At 42.0% G+C, this 16,148-nt stretch overlaps 1 protein-coding gene and 1 long non-coding RNA gene across 3 annotated transcripts in view; both read right to left on the reverse strand.

Annotated features, from left to right (window-relative positions):
• The window catches only part of ttc27 (tetratricopeptide repeat domain 27), an 81,265-nt gene that overhangs the window by 17,073 nt on the left and 48,044 nt on the right, over positions 1 to 16,148 (reverse strand). For both annotated transcript variants that reach the window (XM_086122516.1, XM_086122515.1), the window contains exons 10-12: positions 3,235 to 3,348; positions 1,828 to 1,923; positions 180 to 302 (exon numbers count right to left, since the gene is read on the reverse strand). In XM_086122516.1, coding sequence (XP_085978642.1) covers positions 180 to 302; positions 1,828 to 1,923; positions 3,235 to 3,348 — 333 coding nt within the window. The remainder of the gene's footprint in view (positions 1 to 179; positions 303 to 1,827; positions 1,924 to 3,234; positions 3,349 to 16,148) is intronic.
• On the reverse strand, positions 13,570 to 15,173 carry LOC147199511 (uncharacterized). The gene is made up of 2 exons (XR_015102081.1): positions 14,302 to 15,173; positions 13,570 to 13,838 (listed from the first exon to the last, which is right to left on the reverse strand). It is a non-coding gene; the product is annotated as an uncharacterized LOC147199511 (long non-coding RNA).

The raw sequence follows: 16,148 nt of genomic DNA on the forward strand, positions 1-16,148 counted from the left end.
TGATCATTTTTGTTGATCTTGTGGAACAACTTGAGGACATTGCAGTAACCAGTGGAGCACAAGTAATTCAGGCACAAGCCGGCAAGAAGTGGATGAAATTAAAGCAGGAAGTGCATTTTCTGTTGGACAAATTGTTGATTTTTGGGAGTCTCTCCTAATCTAAATGTGAGTTTGTATACCTTGCCATGTTGCCCAAGTCTCTCGTAGCAAATGATAACATCTTCCCATAGCTGCAGCTTTTCGTAAATGAGTAGAGCTGAACTGATGCAGGCAAGGTCTGTCAGAAGAGTCGCCAACTGTTTCTGTCGAGAAAGCCGGAATAATTTTTTTCTTGGATTGACATATTATCCAACATACACACACACACACAATGTCATTGCCCACGTGAGCACTTCAGTTTCTGAGCAGAATGAGGGAGTCCCCAGGGGCACCACTCTGCTGCACACCCTCCAAAGACACCATTAAAAAGGAGGTGGATGGGCCAAGCAGTTGTCAGGACCAGTCCCCCATCCGAACGTGGAGGTAGGCTACCCTCTCGTCCACCAGAGTGAACCCCAACGAACAGGTGCCAAACCGGGGAGCAATAGGTATGCCCACACCTGCTCTGCGCCTCTCGCCGTACGCAACTGCAGAGTGGAAGAAAGACCAACCACTCTCTAGAAGCTTGGCACCAAAGCCCAAACTGTGCAGGGGCAAGTCTCACTATGTCTAGTCAGAAGTTCTCTGCCTCTCACAAAAGCGCGGGCTTCTTCCCTGAGAGGTGCCATTGCATGTCCCGAGAGCGTGTTTCTGTAGCCGGGGACTGGACAGCAAAGACTTTGGCTGCTGCCCAGCTCATAAAGCACCAGACCCCTTTGGCCCCTCCCACAGGTGGTGAACCCTTAGGAAAGGAGACCCACATTGCCTTTTCAGATTTCAAGATCTGCAGGAAAACGAAGTCCAAAATTTTAACTTATCATCACGATTCTTTTGAGCTGTGCTTTGTCTTGTCCCTCACCGAGGAAGCTGTTTGTCATGAGTGACCCTGCCAGACAACAAGTAGGATATAAATGGAATATAAAATTTGGCATGAAAACAAAGCACACTCACACCAAGCCCACTTTCAACCAGCTGACAATATAAAAGCCCTTCTTTTTGCAGGCCATTCTCCAAGAAAAAAAAAAGCATCGCTTCACTAGCTGCAATCAAGAGGCTCGACCTACTTTCTTGTCCCCAGGCTGCAATAGGGAGTCTTCAATTCCGGCTTTATTGCTGTTATCAGTTATTATATGGCGCCTGGATGAGCGCTACTCCTCAAAATGCTCTTTCCCTCTCTCAGGAATTCCTCCTCCGTCGATGCCTCAGACAAGTGTAAATTATTCTATTTCTGCAGTCTTTTTTTTTGTACACATATCTGAGGCATGTTATCATGTCTTTTGAGCAATTATGAAGCTTTGTGGCTCAACAGATGTTAACATTTCTTTTATAGTTGGGTCCTCATGCAATCCTTTTGCTGACGAAAACCATCGCCTCATTTTCAAAGGTACCACGGCCAACATTGGAAAACAGCAAAGTAAACACGGACTTAAATCTTATTCCGTCGAAATCTATTTGGGATAAATTTTATGACCACACTTTGGTTTGGTTGGACATCATTTCATTTACAGTCTTTGTGAAGCCTATTGGTGACGCTAAATCTGTTCGCTGCTCGAATGTCACCTCGTACAGAACTGCGAGGTTGTTTATGTTCGAGAGCCTCACATACGGAGTGAATGTGAAGGCCACACAACTGAATGTGTCACAGAAAACCAAAAAAAACAAAAAAAAAACAATCACACTCCTTGTTACCTGGACAACCCATCTGGTTGGAGGATGGCAGCAGTAAAAGACTTTCAGACGCTCAGTCAAGGGACAGTTCTTGTCTTCAAAATGGTCTACTATTGCCTGAAATAGAAAACATAAAATGCGCTGCAGAAATAAAGATATTTCTTTTGGACAAAGGATTACGGCAAATCATTTTTATCGACCGAGATGCTATTACCTTTGATTAGATAGCAAGCCCCCAAAATAGACATGTCAAATTTCGACTACTCCACAATACACCCGGCTTATTACACATAACTTCAATGTGAATCACTGAGGGTAGAGAACATTTACAGCAATAAAATCGAAATCCAATGACGATATGTGAAGAAGCTCGATCAAACTGACTTTAACTTTTGCTCTGGAGTCTTCCCAAATGGGCAGCGCATTGGTTATTGTTCCAAATAACCAATACTGATAGAAATGTATTTCCTCTTATTATCTATGTGGCACAAATGCAATTCCACATAAAAGTGGGTATAAAAAGAAAAGGAAAGCAATATAGTCAAACAAAATTTGTCCATAACGCTGACATTTCCATTTCAGTTGATGCAGATCAAAAAATCGAAACATTTTGTGGGTCCATTTGGATGCATGGCTGGCTTCCATATCGGGAAATGGAGAAGGGGCCAAAGCGAATGATTTCCTGTTTTTGATGTGAACTGCATTTGCATAGGATAGGATGTACATACATAACAGAAACCTCTGAGGAGACATGTCACAGAGTGAAAAGGATACAGCCAATAGCATCACAACCCAAGCTACTTGTGGTTTGGTGCCTTGTTCTCCGCATTTGTTCGTCATTAGTCTCGGTCTGTTAGTCCAGGCGGGACATGGACACCGACCCTTCCATGAGCCACAAGTCCTCCAAGCCACCGTAGTAGTACAGCCCACTGGTGTTCAATGGGGTTGCGGTGAGCCTTCTTCCACATCAAGCTCTTTCAACCTTGTCATTATGACTTGCTTTGTCTCAGCCTTCCCGAACAATGCATCTTGACAGCTGATCCACACAGAATCCAGACAGATTCCGGCTATCCCAGCTGTCTTTGGGCACCCTGAACTGGTTGGCAGCCAATCACAGGTCACACAAGGACAAACAACATTCCACACTCACACTCACACCTAGGGACGATTGAGAGTGTTCAATGAACCTGCCACGCATGTTTTTGGAAACCGGAGTACCCGGAGAAAAGCCACGCAGGCACGGGGAGAACATGCGAACTCCACATAGGAAGGGCGGAGCCGGAATCGAACCCTGCATTTCTGAACTATGAGGCCGACGCACCAACCAGTCAACCACCGCGCTGCCCAAATATTCTGGTCAGACCCTAATCTTTGGAGCACGAATGATGAGCTGATGTTCACGCCACATTCACCCGCCGTGTAGTTTACCTGAGTTTGCATCATGGCTCTCTCAATACATCGGGGACTCCCTTTTTCCAGTTTGGTCCTGAGGCAAAGTGCAGTCACCTCCACAGCCCAGAACTTGGGCTGAGACAGTAAACACTGCAGACACACAAGATAGACAAGTACATTTCAAGTCGCGCAAGAACAGCTTAAGTCTTGTCAAAAAGAATTCAACGGCTGTGGCCCACACTGTAGCTGGTGTGGTCACCTTAGAATTTGTAAAGTCGTTAATTTTTGGCCGACAAACAAAGTCTAAAATACCAAGCCTAAATCCAAAAAAACAAATTCAAAGTTGTTGGTAACCATTAGGACATATTGTATCATTTGAGGGGTATGGTGAACGCATCATCTTTTTTTTTTTTTTGCTCTATGGTACTCTGCCCTTAATTTGAATACAGCTACAACCACTTAGTGACTGTTGCGATTCACCCAGCTGACTTTATTAAGGGCAGTGTGGGTTGTCTGTCTCTCCATAGTATTTGCCCTGCAAGTGACTGGCAGTCATTCCCCTGGGCAGTGCCAAAGTCAGTCAGGAACACCGAATAGAATATTTTCGCTCAGTGTGGCATCGAAAATGGCTGGATGTACAAAGGGCAGTCAAAAAGTAATGAGTCATGTTCACTTCACCCAACTTGCAGTTCATATTTCAGTGTGGAGTTAAAAATACTCGTTTCAGTAGAAGTTGAATTCGTTTTAACATATCCCCCCCTTCTATCAGCCATTTTGCAAATGATGTCATCATCATCATCTGTCCAACAAGCAGATACGTTCAAACAGGTTTTTAACAGTTTATATTTTAACTATATTTTAACTACACACTGTTGAAATTTTTGGAAACAAGATGAACTCTAACTTAGGTAAATTACTTGACTGCCCCTTGTACACCTCTAAACACCTACTATCAAGTAATGTACTGTATATTGATCAAGATCAGAATCATCTTTATTGGCCAAGTATGTAGAACACACAAGGAATTTGTCTCTGGTGGTACAAGCTACACTAGTATCATCAATAACAAGCAACTACGATAAACAAGGACATGACAAATAAGTATGGAAAGACATTCCGTAATGTAAGGGTACCGTTGTGTGGTAGCCCCTTAAACCGAGGGCAACTTTGCCAAAAACACCTGTGGAAAGGTGCACCCAAAGTTAATTTTTAGCTATTCTTGAACCATTTGGAGTATCAGCATAGTTTTGGTCACTTTTTGAAATATTCAAAATGTCAATTTATGAATATTTCTCCCATCCAGTAAGAATTTGTGGAAGTGCTCCTGTCACTGAACTATGGATGTTTGAAAACAGAAGAAAAAGGCGAATCTTATTTTCGTCTAATTTCCTTTCACAATATCTGCCTTGAAAATGGATTTAGAATGTTGATTAGGACTTGAAAACACTACTGGATCAAAGCTTAAGTCTCCCCAAGCTCCGGTTCAAATTTGACAATTGTAACATGTAGGGTATCATTCAAATCTCCAGAAACTCAGCTTTTAAAAGAGGTATAACATGTTCACACATGACGACATGCATCAGCGATTTGTTTTGACAGATGATGGAGGGCCCTTGACGGGGCCCTCCTAACTTTAAGGGGTATACCACCCAATGACAAAGATTAGCAAAATGGATCGATGGGAGCGAGGTTCGAAATCCACGCTGACGTAGCTCGACTAGTGCATCGGCTCGCTTCCTCATTTGCTGACAGCGTTTCCATGCTCCGTACAGCGCAGCCGCTCCGTTCGCTATTAACTACCTTGTGGGTTTTTGTGTGCTGGTGAGAAAAAGTCAGAGCGTAGACTCCCTGATGCTAAGCAACTCTTCTCTCGTGTCAGTAAGCGACATAGGGGTGCCAAAAACGAACGAAAATGACAAAAACAAGGATAAAACCAGGAAACACAGAACCGAGGCTGCCACACGTGCCGGCGCCATCTTGGTATGATTGGTATTACAGTACTCTGGTAATGAAGGAAATGCATGTGATGACAAACGACGCAGTGCTAGTCTCTGTTGGAGTAAATTTGCCTTGTTCATTTTTGTAAATTTGCTTGTTCAAAGGAACGACGTCAAACTGATGCTGCGTGCTAAGACCTTCGAACAAAAAGGATTGTCTTCACAATGAAAGTCTTGCTATTATTTTGATATAAGCAACGGTAGTTATGTCTCAAAGTACAGTATACCACCGTACATGGGCGGCACTTGCAAATTGGTCTATTGGCAGATTTTGACGGGGACCTAAACTCCCTTATTCAACCAATAACTCACATTTTTGCCGTTTTTGTACTCAGAAACAGTATTGCTTGGGTGGCGTTTAGTGGAATCTTGCTGTTGAAGTGATTGGAAGATCTTTAAAAAAAAAAAAAATAATAATAATAATAATAAATACATAAATACATGAATGAACGAATAAATAAAGGGGAAGGAATCCTTTGCTGTCATCATGTGGCATGTAGAGGCTGTGACAGTACCGTGTAAACTTTTGGGGGTTTTGGGTGATTGGTAATCGCCTGCAGATTTTTGCTATTTACAACAAAACCTGGCAATTCCCTTCAAAAGTGAGCGAACGCTGTTTACCTTCATGCTTCATTGCTTCATGTCTGAACGGGCTTTTTCGGTGACAAAGTTGTTGAAGAGGAACATTAATAAATTATATTGAATATTTAGCTTTTGGCTATATTTGAATTCAGACTGAAGACATTTGGACATAATTTTTGCTTTTGGTCACTTTGCACTGTGCTACATCTTACTGGGGAATCTCGGTTGAATTGTAGCAAATTTCTTAAATGGTTCATGATGTTAGCTTAGATCACACTTTGGCCATTGGCTAAATATGTGAGTGATTCAGAGTTTGGAGCATAATCATACTGCAATAATCCCGTCCTTTCAAACAACTTGGAATAAACAACATTCATCAAGATTTATGAAGCTAATTTTCTCTTGTAGTATGACAATGTTAGTTAACCCATAAGAGACGAGAATTTTTGAAAGTATTTGTAAACATCCTGGGTGTGGAATTCGATTAAACAAAAAAGCATCCAAATCACACCTTTTGATTTGTTCTTTTGACACTGGGACTTACAGTTTTTAGTCAAATAGGATGTGCAATGAATTCAACTGTGCAGTGGGGGAATCAGCCACTTTTTTCTTGATGTGATGCTACTGTACATATATAGTAAGGGGACAGACATTTTCAGAGATGGCCTTATCGTAGCAATAGCATGTGCCATTTAACTCTAGCTACGTCTTGTCTAAGTCCTTAATGTTAACAATTTTAACAGAAGTGGAATTAAAAAATGTGGTTCCTCAGACACAAGTCGACAAAAAAGTATGTAAGTAAGTAGGTAAATGAATAAATAAATAAATAAATGAATGAATGAATGAATGCTTGTATGACAAAACCTCAGTCGACCCAATTGGAAATTCAGCAATTATTGTCCGTTTTGACTATGATTCTTTAACCGCCCTCATACAGTAAGTTACTTCGAGGGCTCCTATCCTGCATTTTTGTAGTTTTTATCTTTCCCACCTCAACCACACCTTATTCAAAAGATCGGCTCATCAGCAAACCATACAAGAGCCTAATAAGTATCCTGATCATTTGAATTAGGTGTAGTGGAGGAAGAAAATATCTCAAATATGCAGGATACTTGAGTTTGACACCAGCGTGCTACTGAGAATTAAAATGCACTGTACTTGCATTAAGACTGCTGAGAATCGTGTTTGCTTCCTCAAAGAATGAGATCTTACCAACGTAGAAACAATTTATCATCAGCCTGAACCAAACCTTTCATCAAACGGTTTAAACTCAAAAATTCCCTGTTGCTTTCCATTTCAGTATGTTTCTTAGACGTGCTTTCTATCCACACTTTTGTAACAACGAACCCAATTCCAATGAAGTTGGCACGTAGTGTACAACATAAATTTTAAAAAAAGACAATGATTTGCGAATCATGTTTAACCTATCATTAATTAAATACACTATGACAAGATATTTAATGTTCAAACTGATCAGCTCTGTTGTTTTTAGCAAGTAATCATTGACTTAGAATTTTATGGCTGCAACACACTCCAAAAAATGGGATAGGGTCATGTTGATCATTGTGTACATCGCCTTTTCTTTTAACGTTCAATAAACGTTTGGGTAATGACAACACTAATTGCCTGTGTGTGTATTCCCTCCACCCTGCAATTTCATGCGCGTTCATGCATTTTTGTGTGTGCGTGTGTGGGTGGGTGTGTGTGTGTGATACAAAATGAAGCAATTGCCCTGATACAAGGTCACACAATATGTCTTAAATCGCATTCTGGTTTCACTTTGTGAAGGCACCTTTGCTGCGGTGAGGCTTTTGCACAAGTACACACAAAGCCACTTTTGATGGCTGCTTTTTACTTTTGTGCAGACAAAAGCATCCTGCTGCTTTCAGCAACTCCATGTCCCAGTCATGGTGGAATATATTCTTCCACAAAAGCAATCCTCATGGGTTAGTTTTGATTTCTCCATCGCTACTGGTTTGAATGCACTCTCTACTAACTACATGTGACTCAGCCGACTCTACAACTCTGCTCATGAATTCCTCCCCCTCTAAAACAGAAATGACGTATAAATACGTCATGGGTAGGTGGTCGTAGTGGCTTTTCTTGACGTATCTAAACGTCACGGGGAATAAAAGATTTTATGTGTGGGGTGCTGTGTTAAGATTGTTGGAGCAGACCACACACACAATACAACCAAAACTGCCTTACTTTCTATCTTTATGCATGGGGTCTGTCACAGATTAATAATCTTTTGAGATTTGAAAGTTCTTTATGTGTGTGTACCAGGCCTGAGATCCAAGGCGGTGCAAAGTAACTACTGTTAATTATGTATGAAAAATGACACACTGAGACCTCCAGATGTCCTCCAGCCAGAAGGGCGACTGCGGCCAGTTAGTGGCGAAGACAGCCAGACATGTGACAACCATCTAACCAGCCTGCAGATTCCTGGATCTACATGTAGACTGGGAAGATGCCTGCTCACAGAGCTAGCAGCATTGCTGTCACACATGGTTACTTTACATTCATATGTTACAACCTGATGACGGCAAAGGATGACAAAAATAATGTAAGCAGGTCAAATACTTGTTTCTTGTTCTCACCCCAATGGCCTATTTGTATGTACAGAACACTCCAAGTAAACACTGGAGTGTGTGTACAATTTATTTTCAGTGCTGAAAAAAACAAAACAAAACAAAAAAACCACAAGGATTTTTTTTTCTGCGTTAACGTGTGGCGGCTTGTCTTGCCGACTGTAGAGGCTCGAGTGCCAGTTTACATTGCTGTCAGTAACGGTTGCCAGCAAGATCAATATAATGTCATATGGAAATCATGTTCAATCACATCATTCACTCCCAAAGACGTCTTTCAGACTCTTTTCAAGTACCGGTACAGTAAATATAAAATGAGGAGCTGGGATTAAATGTGTGGCGTCTGAAAAGACATCTAAATACGTCTTTGGGAGTGAATGAGTTAAGGAAGATAAAAGAAAAACGAATTGGTTACACTGACATTGTATGGTACCAGTTACCAGCGTTAGCGGCTAATGGCTAGCAGCTAAGCGAGTGCCTGATACAGGCTGGCAAGAGCCATCGGACGACTTATGAAAGGCAGTTTAATAGGCAAAAATTACTAAATTTTAAACAAATTAGGCTTTCTTCTAAATGTGCTGTTTTAGCTGTCAAAATCGCTACTTAGTTTCTGACGTTATTTTGAGGAGAAAAAATTTGGCATCCAGATGTTACAGGGGAAAAAAGTGTTTGGATGGTAGTTTGCTCAATGGCTACTGTCGAGGTATGCTTAAGCAAGGCATTGCCTCACCCCCAATTCAAGCAGTGTAACCTGATCCAAACCATTCCAACTTCAAAATAGCCAGCACATTCTGGACACCGTGGGACCTATAGTATCATCTTACCAAACCACATTTTATTATTCTAAATTTTCCAAGAGGTTTACAACAATTTTATATAATTATCGCCTCGCCACATTTCACCTCCAAGTCAAATCATTCCAACTTCAAACTCCTCAGCTTATTCAGGTAAAATGTTAAAACAATTTAGCATGAGCCAAATTCGTATGTTCACATTAAACATCTCCCAAAATATTGAACAAATTTATCCCCACCTTACACATTTCTTGACCCATTCAAACATTCCAATGTTAAACCGTGTGGCTTATCTACGGAACTATCACCATACCAAAATTCCAACACTTTCTGAATAGAATTCCCAAATAAAGAAATATTTAATAAACTTACTCCCTCATTTACCTCCTCCTTCCACATTCCTTGACTGACTCAACCTTCAAACAGTCCAGCTCATTCAGGACCTCTTGGAAATTATTTTTCACATTTCTGAAATTCCCCACATCTTCACACTTAAGTTCCCTAATAGAGAGATTTCTTTACCTATGAAATTAAGATTTTGGTAATATATATATATTCATTCGCAACAAATGTGTCACAAAAGCCAAGTTTCTCTTTTGATGAGAAATCGACAGAAATTGAGAGAGAGAGCAAGAGATGAGAGACGGACGAAGAGAGAGAGAGGGAGGGTGGGTGAGACAGAAAAAGAGAGAGAGAAAGAGCAAGACAGAGAGAAAAGGTGACATAGAGAGAGAGAGAGAGAGAGAGAGAGAGAGAGAGAGAGAGAGAGAGAGAGAGAGAGAGAGAGAGAGAGAGAGAGAGAGAGAGAGAGAGAGAAAACAACATAATCAAGCCAAACGGCTGGCCTGGGGCACACATGTCACAAGTACGGTAACTCCAAACAAATGGAATATTAATATAAGAGACAAGATATTTTTATCGTGTCACATGCAACAGAATGATTTGGCATCAAACGATTCCAGCTGGATCTGTTAAGCTCCGGAGCCCTGCTGTTTTTCAATTTTAATTTCCTGTCCTGACAGGCACTCTTATCAGCCTGGACAGATTCAGGACCGTCACCGAATAAGCCAAGTACGCTATCCTATTACTTTGTTGAGATGTCTCCAGACGAACAGCCTGTCTCCAAATGAGATCTGTTGAATTAAAGAGGCAGCCTTGTCTTCCAGCGTTTATCAGTTCCAGTTTAGTTTTCAATGATGGAAGTCGACTTGGGTCCCTGACGCTCAAGTGGCAAGTGGGATAATAACTTGAAGACATCAGGAACGCCTCATTACGTCAAGGTGACCTCACAATGACCGGGCTCTGACGACAATGAATGAATGGCTTTTGCAGCTGCTCTAAGTACAAACGTCTCTCGATTCACATTTGAACAGAAATTACAGTGGAATCTTTTACGGCAAACATAATCTGGAACAAGATGGTCAACCATTTGTTCTGCTTTCAAACCTTTTCCCCCCCCCCCATAGGAAATAATGGCAGCAGAAATAATGACCAAGAAAATTAAAAAAATAATACAGGGTCAAACTCCTGCCATTTTGTGATTTCATGCATCACTGGTATGAACTGAAAGTTTCTTGTAACTTTACGGTAAAAAAAACCAAACAAACAAACAAAAAAAGAACAAAAGTCAAATCAGCACAATAAATCGCAAGACTTTAAAGGGGGTTGTCTTTCTTCTCATGTCATGCTCTTCTGTGATGCTTCTTTTGAAATAACTGTTGAACTGAGTTCTTGTGAGATGCTGATGTGACATCAGCATGACGCTCGGTCGAACTCTAAATTTGGCAACAATTGGGCTGAATTACAAACTCAGGTGCATTTAACTTTATGGTTCTACTGAAAAGGTTGGTACCCTACCTGAAATACTTTAATTGTTTGGTAAAACAGAGCGGCACGGTTGATTGACTGGTTAGCACATCTGCCTCACAGTGCAGAGGTACCGGGTTCAATTCCAGCTCCGGCCTCCCTGTGTGGAGTTTGCATGTTCTCCCCAGAAAACCCGCGTGGGTTTTCTCCGGGCACTCTGGTTTCCTCCTACATAGCAGGCTAATTGGACACTCCCAATTGTCTCTAGGTGTGAGTGTGAGCGCGGATGGGTGTTCCTCTCTGTGTGCCCTGCGATTGGTTCAGGGTGTCCCCCGCCTACTGCCCGAAGACAGCTGGGATTGGCTCCAGCACGCCTCGTGTGGATAAACGGTTTGGTTAATGGACGGATGGTAAACCAGATGACGAGTCGCTTCTATTATATATGTGAGAGTAGGGCTTAGTCTCAGAGCGTCTGTCCTGTTCCCAGTTCAAGTGAAATTTATACAGTTTTTATGGAAGTCACAAGCAACTCGATGCTCTTTACTGCAAAGGCAATAAAATATTGAAGATTTAAATGCCAGGGAGAGCAATTTAACAAAAAGCAGCTGTTGAAACATCCACAGACACAGCATTATCAACAGTCTGGTCCACAGGGAGTTGTTATGAAATCACCTCTCAACCAGCAGCAACGAGAGGAGGACAAAAGGGCCCGAGTGAATTGTGACCTTTTTCATTCTTTGGGGACTTTGACCACAGTTTTAACGCTTTGTTTGAGAATGGTTAAACATTTGTCACCTACAATATTCACGTGTTAACAACTAGAAGAGAATATTAATGGCGAAGTTGGATACAGGAAGCCAAAATGTAATAAGCATGACAAATGACAACCAGGCCCGATGAGACTAAACAGAGAAATCCTCATCATCGGTCATAAAGAAAAATGGCATTTTCCATATTTACTGTCGAATTGTTAGTGACGTGCCATCACTGACGAGCAGCCTACAGCGCGCTGAACTTGTGAACAGTGAAGTCAATCAGACAACTTAAATAATACTCAAATGCCAAATGTGAAATCCAGATAAGCAGCATTTTTGTTCCCTTTTATTAATTTGAAACTCTAAAAGTTAGAGTCTAAATTGTCCAACGGTGTGACTGGTTGTTTGTGATTTGTGCTCTGCAATTGTCTAGTAACCAGTTCAGATTTTGAATTCTGAAAAAATTCCTAAAAGAAAAAAAAATCACCAAACACACTGACAGTAAAATTCCAAAATACTGTACATCAAATCTACATCACTTGTGCCATCCCTTTGGACCAGTGAGAGGGCACTCATTAAATTCAAGACAAAAAAAGAGGTGTGATAAATTGAGTAAGAATTCATTCTCATTCTAATTCAGGAGCATGTTAATCACGCAATGTAATTCAAGCACTCGGGAGTGAAGTTTTAAGAGTGCTTTTTGCTGTTAAGATAATTAACCACTAACACAGAGTGCAGCCAAGCCTGTATTCCAAATACAACTGATGAATAAAATCTCTCCCTCTCTCTCTCTAAATTAATCAGTTTCATTAAGTTTAAACAGTTAAGAAGTCATCAATGTGTTATTTGATTTTTCATCGAAATATGACTTTAGGGGTGTTCACACGGCACACATTTGCTCCGGTGCTGCACCGATGTATTTTGTTGCGATATATCTTACACCGGAGCAAATTTTGTGGAGCGGTCACACATACAGAGCCGCTGAGCGTGTTAGCACCGGCGCAGCGTCGGTGCAGCTCCACTTGCAGTAACACGGCAGTTTCTGCAGCGGAGCAAAACGACAGAAAACAAAGAGCTGTCGTGTTGGTTCTTTTTAAAACTTATACACAACTCGAGCAACTACTGTACAGGCCTGTCCTTCTCCTTCTCGGTCTCCGTGCCTTCCGCTCAAGAGTGACCGCCCCCGAAAATGGAAATCAACGATGACTTCAATGACACTCAGAAAAGCAAACATATAATGCGCCAAACAGAAAATCAAGAGAGGAAATCACAAAATAAATTCTATGGGGCGGTTGTGAACACACAACAGAGAAACAAACTACACAAACAACTCAGAGACAGTCCAGTCTCCTACAAAAGGAAAGATGACGTTTGGGGACTATCCCCCCCGTTCTAGTTGAGATGGTATAACCCAAGAGGTGCCGCTTGCTACTGTTACCAGCCATGTCTTGTGTCGTTATTAACTCATTGAATACCACCCCTTTTCACTGGAGCAACCCCCTCAGTCCCTCACATTTTACTGAATTTCGACTGATTTGCAAGGCCCACAGAATTTTCTGTCCTATGGCTATATATATAGACAACCTGTCAAAAGAAAGGTGAGACTCTCTTCTTTCAGCAGAAAAAAAAAGTTTGTTTCTAGCTTTCTCCGTTCGTTGGCAATCAGCATTAGAAAACTGCTAAGTTTGATGGAAAATGCAGATTTTCTGCAGAAATCCAGAGAAAATGAGCTTTTTGTAAAAGCATGCATTTCAAGCATCATTTCAAGTTTTACACTATTTTTTGCTTTTGTGGCAGCTCAAATACCTCAATAATGTGTTCCTCCTACAAAAGAACATTACAAATAATGTTTTTGTCGCAAAATAATTTATTTGCACACAACAAAACTATTGAACTATGAACAAAAGTGCAGCTGTGGAGAAGATGGTTTTTGGCTTCCATCCAGTTTGTCACCACATCGATTCATCCCACCACATCCAGATGCACGACCTATAAATTATAGAAACATAAAAAGTTGCAAATATATCTTGCTGCAGAGTGAGGTACAATCATTTTATTTACCTTTCTTTCCACCACCAAAGCGAGGAGTCGTCATCTTTTGGCTTCTGGTTGGACAATCTGTAATGTATAGAAGTATGTACAATTACCACACTTTTATTTTTCTATTTTTTTTATTGTTGCTTTCCACTTACATTTCAACATCTCACACACACACACACACATACATGCTCGCACACTGCTATTTACACCATTCATTCCACGTTGCTCAGCATCCAATTTGAAATGAAATGGAATATGAATTTAACACTAGTTTTAGCAGAGCTGAGCGGACCAAATGTGTCCTGTTTTTTTTTTTGTTTGTTTGTTTGTTTTTTGAAAACCTATGGCGACATGCAAGTCAGCGCATTTACGGCGCATATTTTCATCCACATCTACGAGACGCATCAACCGTACATAAATGATGAGTGTTACTGGCAACTTCATAGTATAGCGGGGAATGTAGCGGTACATAAAAGTGACTGAGGAGGCATAAGAAGTGATGAAGTTTTGAATGGGAACTTGCAAGCTAGTCAGCAGTTACCTCCTCGTTCCAGCGGCTCGGGCGAGGACTCTCAGCTGCTTTCCGTTATGTCCGAAGGCACATATTCTTCCGACATCGGGATCCAAATCGCTCTCCAATTCATCGTTTTCGCCGTCGTCTTTACGAGACGATTCCAACGAATCGCTGACGTGTGCCCGGCGTCGGCCATGTGAAGCAATGCAGCCTCTTTGCCGGCATCGCTGGAAGTCGCCGGGGAGACGATTTGTGGGCGACGTGGGGCATCGGGAGGCACAAAATGCTGTGCCAAGCGATGATCGCTGACGTGAAGCAAGTTCATCTTCATCAGATGAACTCGAAACTCGGCGTGAGCTATGCGGGCTGCGTGTAGCACGCCATGTTTGTGCAGACCGACGTTCGTTTGACGGGTGCCGCTTTCGATTAGTGACCGAAGCGTCATTTTCTCTTCCACACAAACACCATCTCCTTTGTTGTTTTGTTTCGAGGACGCTTTTATACCAAAAAAAAAAAATCATTTTTAGTTAGTTATTTCCTTTTCTCCATCGTTGCTAGTTGCTAATGTTCCAATCCACTATCCACATATGCCCCGCCTTCACTGTACGCCCTTTCTACTACTTCTGCTGCGTGATCCTGGTTGATTTTTGCACCACTGCCACCCGATGGCCATTTTTTTGCTATTTAACATTGCCGCCAAGCCTAATCCTGTGGTGAGAAGTTGCATCGGACTCTCTTGCACCCTCCCCCATGAAAACACGTGATTGACGTATTAATACGTCATGGGGAGGGAACGGCTATGCGCAAATTGACGTATTTATACGTCAAAGGGTGTAAATGAGTTAAACAAACACATTACGGAAGTACAACAGAGCACGAAAGCAACGCATTCTCGCTGTATGTAATCAACTCTTCTCACGCGTAGCGAGGCTACTCCCCCCCGCAAACGAGCATTTGCACCGGGGCAAATTGTAGAGTTCACACGTGCAAATTTACATTGGTGCTGCCCCGCAAATGAGCACTTGCTCCAGAGCAAATTTTTAAACCACCTCCCTGAGGTGGGTTAAATTTGCTCCGGAGTAAGCTGTTTTCCGGGGCTACACCGGTGTAAATTTGCACGTGTGAACGCTCAACTGGAGCAGCGCTGGCGCAGCACCGGAGCAAATGTTGCCGTGTGAACACCCCTTATGTTGTTGTTGTTGTTTTTAACACAGTATTGTATAAGTATACTGAAGCTCCTTAAATGCAGAACAAATATGTTAAGAGCATCAATATTGTACAAAAAGAACAGAGTTTTGACCAGTAGCATCTGAACTCCTGGACTTTTATGAACCACAATGACGCTGTCAAGCCCATAGACACGAGTGTCAGCAAAGCACCTGTTATACATAGGGATGGCTATTGATAATCTGTTTATCCTCACAAGGGTCGCGGGTCGTGCTGGAGCCTATCCCAGCTGTCTTTGGGCAGAAGGCGGAGGACACACTGAACCGGTTGCCAGCCAATCGCAGGGCAGACACAGACGAACAACCTTCTGTCTCACATTCACACCTCGGGACAATCTTGAGTGTTCAATCAGCCTGTCAAGCATGTTTTTGGAATGTGGGAGAAAACCGGGGTACCCAAAGAAAACCCACACAGGCCCGGACCATGCAAACTCCACATAGGCAGGCCGGAGCCAGAATCATACTCTGCACCTCTGCATTGTGAGGCCGACGTGCTAACCAGTCGACCACCAGGCTGCCCTCAGCCAAATACCCTCAAATATTTTTAGTAGGGGGAAAAAAAAAAAAGGAATGCTGTACCATCATTGTTAGATTTATGAAACTTTGCAACTCCATTTATATGGCGGTTTCTCAACCTATTTGCAAACA

This window comes from Hippocampus guttulatus, chromosome 10, assembly GCF_054856545.1.
Source record: "Hippocampus guttulatus isolate MCC_2025c chromosome 10, RoL_Hgut_1.0, whole genome shotgun sequence".
NCBI classification, from domain to species: Eukaryota; Metazoa; Chordata; class Actinopteri; order Syngnathiformes; family Syngnathidae; genus Hippocampus; species Hippocampus guttulatus.